This window comes from Melozone crissalis, unplaced genomic scaffold (genome assembly GCF_028551555.1).
Source record: "Melozone crissalis strain CALT ecotype California unplaced genomic scaffold, PUWL_Pcris_2 ptg000008l_1, whole genome shotgun sequence".
Classification (NCBI taxonomy): domain Eukaryota; kingdom Metazoa; phylum Chordata; class Aves; order Passeriformes; family Passerellidae; genus Melozone; species Melozone crissalis.
The window spans coordinates 7,633,015-7,653,524 of NW_026535786.1; the positions used below are offsets into that span (position 1 = coordinate 7,633,015).

Genomic DNA, 20,510 nt, shown 5'->3' on the forward strand with positions numbered 1-20,510 from the left:
AACTCATACAATGCTCTGCGTTGGAAAGTACTTTGACGGTGACCTAGTTTGAACCCCCCTGCTGTGGACCCAGAACCTTCCACTAGACCAGGCTGCTCAAAGCCCCAACCAGTCTGGCCTTGAACACTTCCAGGGACTGGGGCTTTCACAGCTTCTCTGGGAAATCCCTGTCAGTGCCTCAACACCTTCACAGCAAAGAATTTCTTCCTCGTATCTAATCTAAACCTGACCTCTGTCAGTTCACAGCCATTGCCCCTTGTCCTGTCTCAATAGGCACTTGAAAAGTCCATTGAGTGAAACCCAGAAAGCCCTACCTCCCAAGAGAGAGGCTGCTCAAACCCTACTGAAGTTGGTGCTAAACCTGCACATCCTATCAAAAACTATTTACTAGAATCACACAGCCAATAAAAACAAATCCCAGTAGCACACAGCTCCAGCTGATCACTTCTTCAACTTTCTATTACCCTTTTACTGCAGCAATAGACCATTTTCAAATTCATCCATTACACATCACCCTGCAGATCTAAATTGCAGGGAACTCACTATTTTAAAATGAGCATTTGCTTACCAAGGTTGGAGCGTTCCACGCAGTTGTAGGTGCAATCTTGGGTTGCCAGTTGGAACCACCTGTTAGTTTCTTTTCACCTGGCTGAGTCCAGTTTACATCACTTCAAATAAATTTTTTTAAAAATTGTTAGAAAACATTGGACTTCCTTAAAAAACAGGTAAACATCATTTCCACTTGGGAATGAGGCTTCTTTATTAATGAAGCTCATTTAGCAAAGGGGTTGATAAAAAATATCATGACATCATGTTTTCGCTTGGAAAAGTAAGAAAAGATGTTCAGCATGAGCCCCCTCAGCATCTCAATCAACTTGCCCAGAATAGGTAAGTTAGTATCTGACTCCGAGCGAGACATTTGAGTAAGATTTCAAGACAGTATATTAGTTTTCTGCACGATTTCAGAGTTGGCACAGATGGTCCCAACAAACTTGAAATTTGCCAATTCCATTTTGTGGCTTTGCTGCTAGAGCCGATGTTCCCTACCCTCAAATACACACACCCTGCTTCAGAATTCACTGGTCTAAAGGTCAGCCTCAAGATAGAGGTTGCAGTTTCATAATCTTGAAAACCACTCTGCTCACACTCAGGCCATACCAAGTATTTATGGAGTGCTATGACTACCAGCAACAACTACAAAGAAACATTCTGATGAACTATTTTTTTTAATATACCTGAAATCTGAAAGGAATCAGACCCAAGACACCTTGCCTGCTGCTATCATTGTCACTGCCACTCAGTCTACAGTCACCTTCCAATAGCTCTCAACAATTCATTACGCCTTGTACACTCCCACAAGTGCTCTGAAGGCTAACATTATGTTTTGGTATGCACAGGTTTCAACATGCACGTTCATGAAAATTTACTATCATGAAAATCCAAATGCTCAACTTCTGTTAAACATACTCACTTTTTAGTAGTTCCATTTCCAATGCCCAAATCTGTCACAAGGGAGAAAAAGAGACTACTGAAATTCTGTTTGTTTAAAACAAATCACTAAGTATTTACATGTTAGTGGTTCCATACTTACTGCCTACAAGATTGGCTAAAGATGAATCCAGATCATCTGACACTAATTTATTAGGCGGTACTTTGGCAACTGGAAGACTCTGGTTTTGAGAGGCCACTGTTGGTTTTAGGAGACCACCTAGTTCATCAAAGCCTTGGAATGAGAAACATAAGTGATTTGAATCACAGGCCTCCCACAAATGTCATGACATTCAATTAGACAGCAAAGTCAGGACAATGGCTAAAATCCAAATTTAACCTGGGGATGCTACCATATACAGGAAGGATAAAACTTATTATGTCTCTTGATAAAAAAGATATTTACTATGGAAATAAGATTTCAGTTCAGTGGTTTAACCTATGGGACAATTTTACATGGAATAGAATCATAGTGACTGTAAAGCAGTCAAAATGTAAAACAAGAAAAAACATAGAAAGTGTTTAAATCTTACAAAAACATCTATTTGCTTTTAGCAAATCAATGGCTTAGGAAAAAAAAAATCTGATGTCAAGAGTCTAATGCAAAAGATCAGAAAATACCTACTTTCCAGATGCTCAAAAGAATAGAAAGAGCACTATGACTTCAATCCAAATTAACTGTACTGACTGATCATTTTCTGAAGCAATATTAACGTCAAAAGAGGAGGCAAAGGAGTGCCAAAAACCATGTTGTAGATATATAAAATGAAGATGAAATTTTACCTCCTTCAACCACACTCTACAAATACAGACTTAATTTCAGCTCACATATAAAAATGAAGGCTGTTCACTGTGTGAAGTTTTAATGTATAAAACATTTAAGTGAGGGAAATCAGTGTAAACATTTCAGCAGAGTGTAGAAATAGCCTGTAAAGAAAAATTATTTGATTAATGCTGTTATTGACCTTTTAAAATCAGCTTTCTTTTCTTCATCTGAAACTCTGTCCCAGTAGTGTAAGTCAATACATATTAAGAGATTTATACCTCTAGACTAAAATAAATTAAAGGAAAGGATATACGTTATTTATTTTAGCAAGTGTCTTACCACCAGAATCTGGGACAACATTAGAAGATTTGTTTCCAAACACAGATTCAAAGTCAACATTAAGGCCAGCTGATGGCTGTGGTTGAGCAACAGGAGATGGGGTGAACCCTGTGGGGAAAAAAAAGAAAGAAATTGTATGTTTTTATACAGCATTTCCCATAAATCCACCTTTATGCAAGACAAGTCAAATAAATATCTCAGCATTGCAGAAATACAAGAAATACCTCAAAAGTCCAGATTACACCCTGACACTGAGCAGTTTGTTTGGTCTTTATTCAAAGTTACTCATCCAAAGAAAGATTTTGTCTAAAAAACTGAACAGACAGGCCATAAATGACTGTCCCCTTGCAATTACTTCATCTCTGGACACCTTCCTTATTCTTTTACCATACATTTACAATAAAATTACTGAGGAAAAAGTCGCCATGCTTCTCCAGGAAAAGAAGCTGGCTAGCGTGGAATCTGTTTCAGGATTATTTGACTGAAGATTATTCCTCTGTGGTTTATATTAATCCAGCAATTCTTTCAGATACAACTGGAGTAAGATCCAAACCATCCCAAGATGCCTGAACTACTAATGCCTCTGATAAGACACACCTAATACAAATAATTTTCATAGCTCTTAGTTACTTGTGGATACACATTTTGCAGTTGACCATGTTTTTCAGTCAAATTTCTAGAAATTATGGCAAGATATGGGGAAGTACAGTCACATTTCAGCTCCTAGTGCTGTCTAAACTTACTCCCTTTGTATTCCACGTGTCTGTAGTGTTCTACAAATACAGAATTATTTTTCAACACTGAAAATGTATTGCAGCATGAAGCATTGCATATGATGTTCAGCAGCATAAGTCAATAATTCAGTAATTAAGAAGGTAATGGCCATTTGTTTGTAGTATTTTTAAATGTCATGTATGATCACACACAAGCCCGTGCATGTGCAACACCTTGGTATTCAGGCAATAACAGAAGTAATCATTGCTTTATATAAAAAGCACCAAAAAAAAAAAAAAGCAATGCCACCTTGAAAATTAGCTCTTTTGGTTTCTAACAAAAAGTATGATGACTTGGAGAAATGAAAGGATCACAACTACTTCAGCAGTAAAACACTGCAGTGGGTAAAAATGACTGACAAAGAAAACTTCTTGGATTTCATTTTGCTTGCTGGGACAGCACATCATTTCAATCCTACTGTTTTTCTGAAATAAGTCACATTTCGCCTAAAAAAATTAGTAACTACAGGATGTTATCCTTGAACATAAGCTTCAGAGGAAAAAGAAAGCAAATTTGGATTATCTGTTTCTTTTTGTCTTAAAGGATCATAAGACTCTTAACTTCATCACTAAAATTTAGACAATGTAATTTTCATTAAAAATAAATCAAAGTAAACTGCATACAGCAAAACATGGGAAGCAGTAATGTGGGAAAAGAGAGAGTAAATCAACAAACCAAAATGAGTATCTTTATGACATGTATACCATCAAGTTGTAACAAGCCATTTCAGAGACTCTGAACTTCAGACTCAGAGACTCTGAACTTCAGATGGGAATTCCTTTGATGGGATGTCCTGCAACTCTTAAAACCGTGCCTGCACCAACAGAAAACTTGACTTATAATAGCTCGTATTTTGCTTTAGCAATCAGCCTCAACCAAAACAAGCTGAGTTTCCTTCTCTCACATTTTAGAAGTTTCAAGTTTTATGAAACTGAGAATACACAGGACTCCTTTGAATCAGCCTCTGAGAAAAATCAAATCCTACTCTTGATATCAACCACCAACTCAGGGCAGTTTGTTTAACAAGGATATTTTGAAAGGTGCAAAGGTCAGTATTTGAATGGAGCTTCTTTGAACATCAAGACTTGACAGAAACTAATAATTCTGGTTTTTTAATAAGGAATAAAGGGAACACAGTAATTTGTACCATTTAACTTCTGCAAAATGACACTCTGATTTTTATGCAAAGATACTAAACCAAAATCTGACTTTATGGGGCTTTTAAGAACTAAGCCTTCCACAAACCATTTACTGAAGGTCTGCCTAAGCCTTGCACTGCAGCAATGTTTGCACACCCTGTTCAACCTGGTTTGGACAGATTATAACCTGTCACAGCCCATAGTCTCTCTAGCAATCATCAGGACGGTGTTCCACAATCAGCACCAGTATGGGGTTACTACACAGACATGACACAGCTGCACAAATGATTAGCCAGTACTTCAGTGCAGCAGAGACCTCTTTCTCCTGTTCTGTTGCAAAGTTTAACACTAGTTTAGCGCACTGTTTAAGAGCAATATATCAACAAAATTGCCATAAGCAGCACAAACATCCCAATCTCGTTATCTTAAAAAGAATGAGGTAGAGCAAGATGAGAAGCTACTTATAAACATGCATGTCTTTTGTGTGGTATGCAGCAACAAGTGAACTACGAGAGATCCTGAAATGGGGAGATACTCATTTCGTGTTTAGGCTAAATAAGCCTTAGTTTGGCAGAAACTGAAAAAATTCATACCATTTGTGATCACACACCTGGCACAAGCACATGAATTCTAGCTGGAGCCACTACAACAAGGCACTTCTGTAGTCAGCAACATGCCCACTAGTTCTAGGCACACAACACATTCAAACTTCTGTGTGTGTGGTAAGGCTGTGTCCCATCACCTACCTCCAAATAGACCAGCTACAGAAGAAGGCTCATTGCGGAAATGAGAAGCGTTAGGATAAGCTTGAGGACCACAAAAAGAATCTGATAAGGAGTATCACACAAGAGAGAAAGCCAGGAAAGGAGAAGAGGGAGAGTTACAGAAAGAGAACCAAGATGCACTGCTATTCAAAACTTTAATTTCACATCAGTCTATAAACCCACATATAGTCTAATAACATAGAACCAATGGAATGAAATCAATACACATCAGACAGACGGTAAGAAACAAGTTTACACAATCTCTAACACAAAAGGGGAAAGCACAGTTTCCAAGGAACAGCTATATTAGGATCTTTTTTTTTTCCCATCAAATGCCACGTTTTACACCCTTGGAGGAAATGAGTGTAAAAACTTCAAGGCATTTTTCTTATACCTGAAGTATATTCATATTTGCTTGCCACAAAGGGATTTAGTTGAAAAAATGGATTGTAATGATCTAAAGAACCAGAAAGAGTTATTTTAAATCCACATTCACATTATTGTAGCACCTTGATCATGCTAAAGCTAAAACTACATCTACATGTCCTACATGAATCTGTCAGGAGGCCACCCTCTGGTTCTAGATATATCCTGAGAGTAGAGACACTGGAAGGGAATGTAATATCAACACCACCCATTTCCAGTGACCTCAGAGCAGTCATGTGATAAATACTGCAAGGACCAGCAAGCACCACAAAAGCCCACCAGGGTCCTTGTTCACAGCTCTGCATTGCTGCAGCTTTTCATGTGACTGCAGAGCAAATTAGGCAGAGAAAACTAACCTGACTAAATAACCTTCCTATTAAAAAAAACCCCAGCTGTATTTCAAACAATCATTCTATATTTACATGAACCATAACAATTTCACTGAAGCATGGAAAAGACAGATTATCACACAGCAGTACCAACTAAAGGTATTTTATATATAAAGATATATTTATCTTTCCTGTTTTGTCTTTCCAATAAAGACAAACAGGCTAGGAAACTAGTTATTAAGTTGACAAAGTATAGGTAGTATTAATATCTTTAAAGAGATAATCCTTTTGTTTTACCTCTGTTAACAAGTAGCAGAGGTATTAAAAACCCCTCTTTGTTCTAATAGTCTGTATTCGTCTTTGACCAATTCTAGTGAGGTTCAACCAGCATAAATACAGCCTGTGATGTACAACTGTCTTTAAACTTGCTTTGTTTAACAGAACTGACATGTAATGAAGTGATTTTTTCATCTATGAAAACAAACTAAATCTTCTTGTACCAACACAAATGTTGGAAGGGTTTCTAGTGAGACAGCCATGCTGAACCATCTCCAAAGTAAAATATGAACAGCTTTTAACGGGTGAGTTATTAGTTTATTGCCCCATAGGTATTGCCCCATAGTCTGAGTAGATTATGCATCAATATGTGCATGATTTTAACAGCTTTGTTAGTGACTACATGACTGGGGCAAAACCATCAACTATTAAAAAAATCAGATTAGACTCCTTTGTTTAAAAAGAGCATTTCAACCTGAGGAAGAAAGTAACAGCATTTTCTTTTCCTTCTCAGGCATATGCAGCATTTTACCTTAAAATTCCCAAGTACAAGAGACTGTAAAACTGCACTCAAGCAACTGCTCTGTTTCTTTACATCAGGTTAGAATCCCATCTAGGCAGCCAAGAAAGGATTTTAACACCATTTTTATTGTAGAGCTACTAAATCAAATTCTAACATACCATAAAACCAGCCCCAAATTACCAGCTTTTATTTTCTGAAAGGCTGCAAAAATCTATTTTAGAAACTAAAATGTTAAAATTTTTAGGAAATAGGAAATTAGTTTAAAATGGTACTTTACCAACAAATATTTCATGTGTGGGTGTCCTACTGGTGAAAGTAGATACATCAGAAGACACAGACAGATGAGCAGCATCATTAGTTTTTGTAAGGAAAGGATTTAGGTTTGGAATGGCATCATCAACACTATCAACAGTAGCAGAAAAAGGATCTGTTCAATTCCAGAGAGCAAGAGAAAGAAGAAAAGGGAGACAGATTTAGTTTCCTCCTGACATCTCTAAGCTTGGGATGACCCAGCTATTGATCTCACTTTCAAGTTGTCAAGGACTGCAGACACTAGCTAATCATATCCTCTTTTTTAATTTTTAAATCAATAACACCACCTTCTAAACTGTGCTTCTTCCTGAATGTGTTTTAGACTGAAACTAACTAAGTTATTCCTCTTTAAACACCATCACTTTTTGTTTCTCCCAGTCTTGTCCTGACATTTGCAACAAAGTCTCTGGAGCAGAGGACACCTGTCAGCACTACAGAACCCAAGGTGCTATGAGAGGATTCAATGCAATAACATCCCCAAGACAACTTAAAAAACCTGAACAAAACCAACTGACATGAGCTTCTCTTTCTCCAAATTGTGTTTAGGGGTTTTTCTGTTACTGAGCATCACAAAATTTTTGTGGTTGAGCTATGATTATACCAAGGTAACATCCAGGACACAAGCACTCTCCTTGGTACCTGGGGCATCAGGTACAGCAGCTTGTTGTGGGTATGCTGTTACCTGCAAGCAAGCAAAGGACTGCTCTGCTTTTACAGACAACAGACCCTAAGCCATAATAAGGAAAATGTTCCTTACTAAAAAATTGTCAGACTTTACTGGAATGATGGAAACATGGATCTATACATGTGGCTTCCCAAGGCACATAGTTTCAGGGTTTCCTGAGAATGGATGCAGTTGCCAAGCTCAAGTATTCCTGTAATTCAGAATGTGACAGATAAACAGGATACAGAAGGCAGCTATAACACTTGTTGACTGAAGGAGCTGTGGTTTAGCTGTCTGGTTTCAGAGCTCATGAACCCTTGATGGAAAACTCAAGAACTCACTAGGTGAGATCAGCAAAGGTTGTACCGAGCCCTACTACTTATCACTGTGCCTGAAGTGCAGCTTGATCTTCTAGACAAAGCCAGGAGAGAGAAATTTCTGAATAATAATTACAGTAAAGATGTGCTAAATACTTCAGTTCCTGGTCTTTTTTTTTATTTTTAACCTGGCCAGTTTATGCATTTATCCATAGTAAATACTATCATGATGCGTGTAGCAGTTTTGAAGTGGAAGTTATTTTCTCTCCCTGAATCTCACTTGCTGATTCTTAGCTCTAAGTCCCACACAGCTTCATAATGTGCTCATAATGGGTAGAAAAGTCCTAATGGAAACAAAATAACTACATTATTCTTTGCAGGCTTAAAGCATGCTTTGATTTGCTGCAAGCTCAAGGTATGTTATTAGGTTAGACCTGACTTTCCCCCAAATTGCTTGGCTATGTTGCAAGAACAAGTCAAATACCTTAAAAGACCTTTTCCTAAATCATTCAGTCAGTAAAATGAGTGTCCAACACTGAATAAAAGATAAGTAGAAAAAACTGATATAATATTTGTAATATATAACACAAATACAAAATTCATATTGTCTCATGTAGGTTTTATATACAGGATATGCCAATCAGCCAGCTGCCTGAAGCTGAATCCTTGTTTCAGCTACTCCTTAAAACTGCTTTCGGCTTTGAATGTCACTTTAAAAGATGTAGAACAAACAAATCTGTCAATAAAAATGGGACAGATTATCTGTTCATCAGTTCTTTCTTGCTCTTTCTGTTGCTACTTCACGTTCTGCTTATTTTATTCGTTCTCTTTATATATATTATATAAGTGGGAAAAATTCAAACAGATGGGTCAAAATGTTCATTTCCACACTGATACATCTGTTTTGCTTTTGAAGTTTAGGTACAAATTGACAGCTGGCAAATGTACCAGAAACAGCTGGAATTATCTCCAAAGAATCCCAATAAATAGTGCAGATAAAATAATATGGAAGAAATTAATAAGCGCAACTTTTTAACTGTATTTGTCTGAATCTACCATCCACTAAAATTATTTTACACATGCACTCATCCAGAAAAAAACCAAAAACTACGTTCTGTTCCCAATTCCCAAGGTTGTATATGGAACTTCCTGTGTTTTGACTAGTTAAGACAATATAATCCAACTTTAGATTATCAAGATTTTCTCAGAAATTTAACCCTTTCTCAGATTCTCTGCTTGTCTACCCCAGTCTAACCCTAGCCAGCATGTCCAATCTTGTCCAAGTCTCAGAACTCGCAAATGCTAGTAACAAAAGTAACCAAAAATTAATTGGGTTTTATATCCTAATTTATATCCTTCTATATTCAAGTTTTAAAAATTGCTGTCCGTTCTGACAGCAACACCTCAATGTTTCTAAAGCCCAATTTCATCCTTGAATACAAATGGCATCTGTTTATGTCAATGGAATCACTCTGCACCAGCATGCCATCATTAGGCATTAATGATTTAAGTGCATTTAAAAGAGTAGTTTGAAATTTGCAAATTTCTACCTTTAAGTTATCCAATTAGAAGTATTTTGTCTGAAAAAACAGTGACAAATGATTTTCAATGGCATCTTTTACAGTCTGAAATAGGTAAACTGAAAACATACAGTCACAGAATCCATTCCCCAGGAGTTTAACCTTGTTAGTTTTCACATCTTTGGAAGCACAAAACTAAAGGCAGCGACCCAAAAACAACACTTGTGTAACAATTTATTGTTTTATTACACACCTAAGAACTTCTGCATAAAATCTTTAACAGTAACTGATTTTGGCTGATCTGATACTCTTCTCAAAGACACCATATACACCAAATACAAAGATCATCATGTCAGAAAATTACCTAGGGGAGGGATGCTGTGCAGTTAGAGCACAGGACTGGAACTAGTTCAGGTTTCATTCTTGGCTCTGCCACTGACTTGCCGTATGACCTCAGACAAGTCAGTTAACTGCTCAGATTTCCCCATCTGTAAAATGTGGAAAGCACTTCTTATCTACCTCACCTGTGTGAAGTGAGTGTTTATGTCTGTAAAGCTGAAGAGCAGGGGATTTTTTGATGAAAGGTAACACAAAAAATGGTGATCCCAGAATTTTAGCCTAAAACTTCAGAAGACAATCCAAAATCTTCACAGTTAATTAAGTCTTATAAGTATGTAGAAATGTGTCAATAGTAAGCAGAAATATCAACGACTAGTACTGAAGACTCATACCACAAGCAACACAACATTGAACAAACAGACTTTCAGGCTCAACTTTCAGGTTAATGAAGAAATGCTGAATTGTGATGTGACCTTTGAGAGGCAAATATCTCACCCCTTTTATATCTCACACATAAAACAAACAGGACAAGCTGAAACAGAAGGTATTGGGCAGAAAGCAATCAAGATGAGCCAAACCATTTTTCTCCATTTCTAAACTCTAAGCCTATCATAGCACTGAAATTTGTATGCCTAACTCCATACACTCCTCACTACATCTTTCTCCAAAGATGCTTTACTCAGCAGAATTAAAGAACAAGTAAACTTCTAATTTATTTTACAAGCTGCCACATATATTAGTAGTGCCTTCCTCACTCAAAATTGTGTTATTTCCCTACAAAATGTGAGAAGGTATAGAAAACAAAGTACACAGCAAAAAGTAAAAAGGAAAGCAAATACATACACAGCTTATTATGAAGATACATTAGATAGCTGGAAAGATGTTACGAAGAGCTATAGCTCATAAAACTAAACAGGGAAGTAAAAATTTAGAACATGTTTGTTCTGATGCCTATGAAACCTTCTGAAGTAGTAGTTCCCAATTTTCCGCATCATAAAATAAAACATTTTTGCAAGCATCTAGTTTAGTAAAAAATAATCTGGAAATAGCCACATAGTTCAGGAGTTTACTATTTTATTAAGCATCATTTATGTAGAAAAATAAAGCAACACTACCTCCCTCTCCCTCTGTCATAAAGCTCTTTAATCCTCCACCACTATAACCAACAGTTATACTGGCAATATAATACTGTATCTGAATTATTCTGGAACACTGCAAAGCAGCCAAGAACTTTGAGAAAATATCAAAATGCTCCAGCACTCAAACCAATCTTGAAGGAAAATTCATGACTTTCTACAACTCTCTCTCTTGACCCCTTGGTTTGAGGACTTGGCTGTACCGATAAGATCATTTTAACTTATTCAGTCCATCCTAGAAACTGGGCAGAATGAAAATTTGGATGTTCTGGAACACATTTCAGAGGGAAGAATATAAATTTTGTCTCTTCACTTGAGAGATGCAACCACAGCTTTTTGCTGATTTGCTATTGTAGTTAAATGAAATATAGCAGAAAATTTAATAAGGCAGAGAAGCCTTATTATTATTTTGATAACTAACTCTTGCCTTTCTTTCTATGCACAGTTGTCACAAGTGCCTCCTTTCAGGCTTCATCCAAGTTCTGCATTATCATTGCCAGCAAATTTGATTTAATATTAGACAAAATTTAGAATATGTATTAAAACGATTTTGCATTCAGGTTTCTATGTTTGCAGCACAGTCTACCTCAGACATCTTCACTGAACTGACTTCTAAATGCTATGTTTCTGCAGCTGGCTATGTGAACCTTGAAGAGAGCAGTTATAAGGCTGGCAGATCTCATCAACAATTAAAGTAACTTTGCTAATAAGAACACACATGAAAAAATTTAGAATCACCACACATTGCTATATTATTTTAATGTATACACATATTTTACTTTTTATCATCCCTTTATTCACTTGTAATGTCTTAAGATCTCTCTCTTTAAGGAAGCAATAGCCCCCAGACTAGGGGCAACATGTACAGGAACATGGCCATGGCAATTAGAACCTTAATCCAACTCAGAATTCTTACCTCCCCAGGTACTTCCTACTTGTGGAGCAGCTGATATAGGATGTACAGACGGATGAAAAGTTGGCTGCAAATCAAGCAGATCATTTGGCAGCTTTGAAGTGCTACAAAGATAAATTAATACAACTGTTTGAACTACATCACAGTTTTCAATAGAAGCAAATACTAGCCACTGTCAACAGTAATGAAACCTTTGTTACAAAATGGTTATTACAAAATGGATAAAATTGAGCCAAAATCAGAAGGGCTGGTGAGCTCCATGTTTTCAATTCTGTAAAAAAGTCTTAATTTAGCAAAGTAACTTGTATGTTATACCAAGGGGCTTTAGTCAAATCAAAGCTGTCCAAGAAAAAGACAGGTGTCCTCACAGTCCAATGCCAGGCAAGGAGATGTTATATTCAGAACTCTTCATCACCTTTTAAAGTTCACCTCATGAAAACTCTATAATACAACAACCACCAAAAAAAACCAAAAACAACAAGACAAAATCAACTCTATTGGGCTGCACCACCAAACTATTACTCTAAATTCCACAACTCTGATCTTTCCACTACAATCACTGCTGAGAAACTACATCACAACCATGAGCTATTAAAGACCTTTGGGGAAAGCAAAATCTGAGAGGTCTTGAAACACTTGATCACACATCAGGCATGTGAATGAAAACATATTTAAATGCACATTTTAGACCATTCAAGATCAAATTGAGAACTTATAACATCACTTGAAATTAAGAGTGAAGGCTTATATACAACTTCTGCACAAATTTAAAGAGTCAGACAAGAACAGTAAAATTCATCCTCTTGCAGAGAGTTCATTTCACACTTTAGATAAGTCTTGGGAAAAAAAGAAAAGAGATAAAATTAAAAAAAAAAATTAAAAAAAAAAGAAGAGTACTGGTCTTCTCCCAGAAACTTTTAGGAGATGAAATGAACCCAAATGTGCACATATGTCTTCTACTACACACAGAAGCCGAATCCCTGTGACATCCAAACATCTCTCTAAATGAGACCGCACAAGAGTTTAATGGCCTGTAGTGACATCGTAGCTCTGTATATTTTCTTGCTCACCCAATCACTTGCGGTATTGCATGATTCATTTCAGCAGTGATTGAAATCACATTTTTCCACTACTGCTCCTATTAAAAAGCAGCATGGTCTGGCACTGTCCTGTAATGTGAGCGGCTGAACAAAGATAATTTTCAAGGTAAAGCTTGTTCAAGATAATAACAGGGATTAACCAGACACATTGCATTTAATAGCAAACCACTGAACTTCTGACCCAGCATATCCCCATGATGGCAACTCCTGCTTCAAAATCTGTTCTTTGCTCATAGCATTCATTCTGCCAGCAAGGAAATTTGATCAAGAAAAACTAGCATTTGGGGTTTTTTTACAAGAAAACACTCTTGTCCTCACTATGCAGTGTTTCTGTCTGTTTAAAGAAGATTTATCAGATGTTTCCATGTTTCAGACCTCTTAAGAAGCAAGATCAGATACTCAAGTTCAAAACACACACCCATTTCAAGTTTTCTGGTCTCTAAAAAGCAATTAAAAAAAATCTTTTTACCAGGAAGTCTCTCAGTTACTAACACTGACAGATTCTCTAGCGTCTTATACGTGACTCAGCTATTTACCACATATTTGGTGTCAAGTAACTTCCTACAACAGCTTTTTAATGGGAAGAAAGCTGTCAAAAGAGCAGTAGATTCTTATGTGAGCTCTAACAGAACAACTACACAATCCCTTCAGGTTTAGGATCAGGCTCAAAGCAAAAAATATGACTTCAGAGCGTGGATTCCTTCTACACTGATAAAAGCACTGTACTTTCCGCTGCTGCTTAGTTTGACAGGTATTTTACAGAATGAACATCACACACTTGCTCATACCAACGTCTCCTGTTAGTCAAAGATCAGGATTAGCATGCAGTGAGTACTCTTGCACTTTCTTTGCAGGTCCTTGCAGAAATGTTCCAGATACAACATAAGACTGCAAAACCTGCCTCATTTCAAACCCTGTTTCAGGCTTTTCTTTTTCTGAAAAACTAGACAGAATATTTGCCACTCTACCTTAAAGATCTAGAAATGCATTTTCTTTATGACTTCTCAAACAGAATTTTTGTTTGACTTTTCTCAAATTTACTTGTAATGCTCCCTGGGGATAAAGTATGTGTGTTTTACAGTTCCAGCCATCTGGCTTATGGACTAATAACAGCTACAAGGGCTGTCAGCAGGCAGTTTATACCAGAAACTTCTGCAAACAGATGAGAACATAGTTTTATGTTATTTATTACAAAAGGCTATTTTTCATCAGCTTCACTATGATTTCTTATCACATTGCTAATGTACTCTACACCCAACCAATCTTGTGCAATGTACACTCTGTGGCACAAGTTTAGAGGAAACCCTTGCTGCAGCACATCTCCAGTGGAGGATTCAGCATACCTGTTAGAGGAGCTAGGGGTAGAAAAAATATCAATGGCTGGTGTAGTCATTATGCTTCCTGCTGCAGTTGACACAGGAGAAGCTGCTGTGGTTAAAGAGGTATGAGGCTTCTTTGCAAGCTCTTTTAGACGTTGCTCCTGTTGGGAAAATAAGCTGGTATAAAAAATCTGAACATTTGTGTGTATGACATCGGAGGTAAATACAGCAGAACTAAAGAAATTATTTATTCCACACACTAGTGTTAGCCACTTGTAATTACAAGAGTCAGTGGTGCCACAAATGCTTCAGAAAACTAACAAACCCTCCACAAGCTGTACCATCTAAGTACACACAATTCTACTTCCAGCACTTTGCCAACAGTACATGCTAAGTATTAATAACTCTGTTTTCCCCTTTGCTTTTTTAAGAATCCTAATAAGCTATGAAAAAGAACACAGGAAAAGTATTTTCAATTAAAAATTCTGTATGCTTACCTTTAAAGCTTTTAAGAGAGCCTGTTCTTCCTCTAACGCAGCTTGTTTTTCCCTTTCATCCACTTTCGTGAGGGACAGGCCAGTGCTTGCAAGGGAAGAGACTGCATTGGAAAGGGTGGTAGCCCTAAAGTCATTGGACAGGAGAAAGGCTGGCTGTTAAAACACAACACGTGACAGCGGCGTCTGAAGAACACTTCACTCGTACCCACCCAGTCTCCTTCTGAGCTCGCTGTAACATTGGCCAGGTCTTACACTGCACAAGTGAAAAGTTTACATAAGACACATCATATGAAAAGCAAAATTAAAAATGCCCAGAAATCTTGCAGTCTACTCTACTGGCTTTTGGATTTTCCACCTTAAATGCTTCCCCTCCAAATTGCATCACAAAATTCACATTTGAAGCCTTTTCCCTTCTCCTGTTTGCCTAAAATGACAATATTTGTAGGCACACAGCAATCTCCAATCATCTGGGCTCCATTTCAAATTGTTGTTAATTTAACAGGCTTAGTGAACAAACTATCAATGCCTTTAATATATCCCAAAAGAAATTTTGAATTTATCATCGTGTTTAACAGTATGCAAAAAGATTTAAAACAAATACTTGACTTGTAACAGAGTAATCTTAAAAAAGACAGAAAATATCCTAAAAATTAGGGCCCTAATATTCACTGCCATAATGAACTCAGAAAATATTACTGCCTCAGTTTTTGAACATGCAATAAAGAAATGCTATTTAATTTTACAAGTCTTACCCCCAAGATTATGCTTTGTTAAATTGGAACAATGAAATTTGTCATGCAGAGGGGACTTCTCTGTTGTATTCTGGAAAGTGCTCACAATAATTTAATGCCTTATACCATATGCATTATGGCTTTCATTTCCAATTACTTTCAAAATTCATTCTTAATGTAAGGACTTCCTGGAAGCATTTCCTTGCTTTTGAAACAGGGATTAAAGCTGAGATGTAGAAGTCTAAAGACATGTATTTATTCATGTTGCATACCTTGCAGAAGTCTAATTATTAACATCAAAAGAACCTTTCCAGGTAGTACATGAAAGAAACTTAGATACTCTTCAGAAGTTCAGGATTCAATGCTAGAAGTGTAAGTAGGGATGCTAGAGGAGACCCTTACAGGTCCTTAGATTCTAGTTCTGCTGACCTGGAAGAAGCTATTTTAAGATATGACAACTTTCTAATCCATCATTGCTCATACAATGCCTTTAAGGGAGCCTCCTCACATCTTAATTTACAATGAAATTAAAAAAACAACTTATTTAACACTCAATTTGACAATTGTCCAAAAGGACAAGTGTATGAGCACCTGCTTGCAGCTGTGGAATCTTTGATTTTCTTCCCCTCTAGAGAAGCTAAATGCTGTTCCAAAGCATCAAGAAGGCTACTCGGTGCCTGCAAAGAGAGACATTGGGGAATACATCTGAAGAAACCAACAGTTTAAATATTTTCAGAGAATGCAACTGTAGGGCAACTGGTACAACAGCTCTGAACACTTTTACCCCCTCTTGGCATTCTGTACGTATTTAATGACTTCAAGTATAAGGTGCTGTATTCTATTCACTACATTATTCCATCACAATCATTTATCAGCAAGGACTGAAATAAGTCAAGAAATGTTAAAATTAACAGCTAGGAAACAGCAGGCAGATAATCAGAAGCAGTCAGTGTTTTAAGAGACACTAAGAAGGAAATTGTACCTAAAGTAATTTCTTTTTGCATGTTCTGCAAGTCTTCACATTAACTTCACATTAACTGCAATAGGCATATAGCCAAAAGCAAGGCTGCTAAAAACCACAGCTTCATAATATCGTGTAAGACTTTCATTATGTGACCTCACAGATATAAACTGTGTCTTCAAGCATGATGGAAATAAGGTTATCTTAAAATCCAATTAGAGAATGACAGAAATGTTATAAATTTTTTACAACAGGATCACTGAATATAAAAGCCAGGCTCTGACAGAGCTTGGATTTAATCACAAACTTAGAGATAACTTGGTGACAACATATACAGTAATGCCTAAGTGAGTACCATAATGGCATTTCTGATCATGCAACCCTAAAAATACACATACATGCACTGGCAAACACATAATAGGTTTATCTACCTGTGAGAGATCTGGTATGTCTCCTCTGTCAATTCCAACTTGCTGTAATAAAACAAACGAGCTTCAGAACCTGTTTGTTTTTTAAGGCAGAGATACTCAGAAAGTAAACAACATTAACATAAAGTAATGCAAAAAGCACAAACTTGTTCAATATAAATTTTAAATCTCCAGAGTCTGTACTCTGTAATGGTTGGCTGTCATAAATTCTTGTTAAATGTATACACATTGAAGTAGGTGTGTTACAGAGATATTCAACAGATAGAAGCTTAGAAACAAGAGAGCAAGAACCCAGTGTTTTAGAACCTGAAGAAGTTTGACTATCTCACAATTTACGTGGCAAACTCTCAGACCTTCTGACACACAGGATATATTTGATGAAACAAAGCATCAATGAAGTTTTGTAAAGAAACATTTTTCTAAAATGCAGATGAAATTTAGGATGTTTGCAGCAGGACATATACTGTTACAACAGAAAGATCAATACTCTCAACTTCAATTGATGGTCTCATCAGCTGAAGACAGTATCTTTGACAGAGACACTGTCAGGACAGACAGCAAGCCAAGCTGGGAAGCTTATTTTGTTAAGAGAGATATGAATACCAAGGAAATGAAAACAAGAAGAGGAGCACACCTCAACTGAGGAATTCCATAATATTAGGACATCAATTTAGCAGTGCTCTAGAAACAGGAAGGCAACCTACTAAGCATTTATTAAAAAAACCCACAAACTAAACATTTTGCAAGGTAATTGCTTTTCCCTCTATGAGCACACCTCCAGCAGAAAATCTTTAAGAAATCTCATGTTCTTCTGTTTGTCTCAGTTGCCTATTTCTGAAGCTGGTATTTTATCTAAAACTTCTGGTAGAATTGTGGGTTTCAAACTAGAATACAGCTAGAATCATAGAAAGCAGATCACCATGAAGTTCCTCTGTTAAAAGTCTATTTTTCAAAGAAAGCTCACAAGTATTCCATAACCAAGGAATTTTTAAAATGCACATTAATAAACTCTCCTTAGCAAAAGATAAACCAATAAGCACTCCACAGCCAGGTTTTCCAACACAGTCCTCAAATGAACTAACACCAGGGTAGAGATGAACAAGATGACCCTTGAGAGAATAGCAATTAAGCAAGGAGGAAGAAGCACCTGTTTTATGATAAAATAAGCACTTTACAAGCTGCTTCAAATAAACAGCTAAATTGATCAGCTTAAGTTTACCTCTGCAACTTTAAGGAATTCTGAGATCCGTGTCATTCTAGTGAGGAACTTCTTATATATATCAAGGCCTTCTTTGCATTGGTTCTTTTTCATATCAAAGTATTTTTCTAGAAACAGTAAGAATATTTGCATTAAATTAGAAATCAAGATTTGCAAAGGACATGCAAAGTAAAAGCACATAAACCAAGACAAACAGAAAATACCTGCTGATCTGTTATTATGACAACTGCAGAAGCCACTATGCCTAACTTGCACCAAATGACAAAAGCTCTGTCAAATGTGAGCCACTGGTTCCATGGATGAAATTACACCTTACCTTGTAGGTACTAGATACCACGAAAGCATAACCACCTTGAAGAGGACAATCAAGTTAAAGAAAAAGTCACTCAAGGAAATGTAAATTCATCTTCTTGGGAAGAAGAATAAACAAACAAAAAAAGGGCAGTTTTACAATCTGGCAGTCAAATACCTACTCTATTCCAGTTGCCAGCTATCAGGCAAGATTTTGATCTCTGACAAATTGATGCCTCTTACGATGGTCTGGGGCAGTGAAGTACAACTGATTAGAAAAAACAGTGCTGAAAGCAAGAGGGTCCCACTCCTCCTTCAAAAAGCCCTTTCAAGGCCTGCTTCTTTTTTACTAAGCTTCACTCAAAGCATAAGTAGAAAGCAAGTACATATTACTTCTTACCAAGGGAAAGGAAGCTGACAGGGGCATCATACTGGAAGACTGACTGACTTCAGATTGTCCCTTACTGAGTTATTCGGGATTTTACTTTTCATTTTGCAAGCACTGGGTAATGATGGCAATCAGGAGCTTCATTTAATCACAGCATATAACAAAATCAAGTAAGTCAGCTGATTACTTTCAACTTAATTCTTTCCTAAATTTAGGAAAATTCATCTCCAGTATGTGCACGTGGAAGGGCCTTAACTCTGAATTTTTGATTCTCCTTAATATATAACATATGCTCCAGGAACATAAGATAACCAATCATGAAAACAAAGCAACATTGATGTTTCAATAGCCAAGCAATCACTGATGTTGTGACTGTAGATTTGCAACTGACCATAATTGATTCCTTTACCAGGAAACACAAACTGTTTCTTAAGAAAATCCCCAACCAACATCAATATTATAATTCAGGTTTGTCATGCAGCTCAATAAGACAATATTTAAAAAAAAAAAAACACAAAACAAAAAAAACAAGCTCAAAACCAATGCACACAAAAATCCCCAACAAAGCAGTGCAAGAAAAAAAATTTAGGTGAATAAAATCTTGGATGGACTTTGCTTTCAGATTTTACCTATCCCTGGGTACAAAGCAATGTCAAATACAACTGCACAGACAAATACTGGAAATAACAGCAAAATTTTGATGTTTTACAGTAAGACTGTTTCAGTTTCTCAAGAGAGCAGCTCTTGTGAATCATTCCCCGAGTTCCCCCCCAGAGCTGAGCATTGCAGGGAGCAGTTCTACCTACCCAAGAGGTTAATAATCCCTTCGTTATATGCCGCGAACAGTCTAATGGCATCTTTGAAGAGGAGCATGAAGGCAGCATTAATTACACCATTTGTAAGTTCATTGCTATTAACCTAGGAAGATCAGAGAAAAAGTTAATTGAACTGGATTGATCTCTTACTGGAAAAATTCTAGTTAAACTTCAGCACATTGTCTCAAGACAGGCTTTCCAGTCATCTCACTGGCTGTTAGCAGAAAGTATCACCATAACTAACCAACAGCTTCTCTTACCACAGAATTAAGTCAAATCATTTTGGCAGACATTTTTGTTAAACAATGCTAATGTTAACTAACATAACTAAAAGACAGAGGGCATAAATAATCAGCTTTTCAACAAACAAGCAACTCTTACATAAGGTACACAATAAAAACAGTCATTTAGCACAAAGCACTCTCTCCAGTGAGCATTGTATCTATTTTGTCTGATTTCTTGAGGGTATACCAATGAACAAAATTATTTGTGTTCTTTAAGCTGTGCAGATAACATGGAACCAAGTGCAAGACATTTAATCTTAATCTATTTTACGCGTTTGTACAACAAGTTGACAGTATGTTAGAAATGTACATGCTGCTAAACTTACATTAAAGTCAAGAAGTGCATCCATTTGATTTTGTATAATTGGTACGGTTTTTAAGAGTTTTTCTGTGCTCATTGTTCTCATCACTCCATCAGCCCTGTTGTGAGGAAAAAAAAAACACAAAGAAAA

General features: G+C 36.7%; 1 protein-coding gene across 6 annotated transcripts in view; it reads right to left on the reverse strand.

The window, feature by feature from the left end:
* The window catches only part of PICALM (phosphatidylinositol binding clathrin assembly protein), a 66,354-nt gene that overhangs the window by 14,304 nt on the left and 31,540 nt on the right, over positions 1-20,510 (reverse strand). For 3 of the 6 annotated variants that reach the window (XM_054269708.1, XM_054269707.1, XM_054269709.1), the window contains exons 5-18: positions 20,385-20,478; positions 19,766-19,877; positions 18,281-18,387; positions 17,065-17,106; positions 16,264-16,349; positions 14,942-15,065; positions 14,469-14,605; positions 12,029-12,129; positions 7,102-7,251; positions 5,253-5,333; positions 2,594-2,701; positions 1,592-1,723; positions 1,472-1,502; positions 569-668 (exon numbers count right to left, since the gene is read on the reverse strand). In XM_054269708.1, the coding sequence (XP_054125683.1) occupies positions 569-668; positions 1,472-1,502; positions 1,592-1,723; positions 2,594-2,701; positions 5,253-5,333; positions 7,102-7,251; positions 12,029-12,129; positions 14,469-14,605; positions 14,942-15,065; positions 16,264-16,349; positions 17,065-17,106; positions 18,281-18,387; positions 19,766-19,877; positions 20,385-20,478 (1,405 nt within the window). The remainder of the gene's footprint in view (positions 1-568; positions 669-1,471; positions 1,503-1,591; positions 1,724-2,593; positions 2,702-5,252; positions 5,334-7,101; positions 7,252-12,028; positions 12,130-14,468; positions 14,606-14,941; positions 15,066-16,263; positions 16,350-17,064; positions 17,107-18,280; positions 18,388-19,765; positions 19,878-20,384; positions 20,479-20,510) is intronic. The other 3 variants (XM_054269712.1, XM_054269711.1, XM_054269710.1) reach the window with 2 other exon arrangements.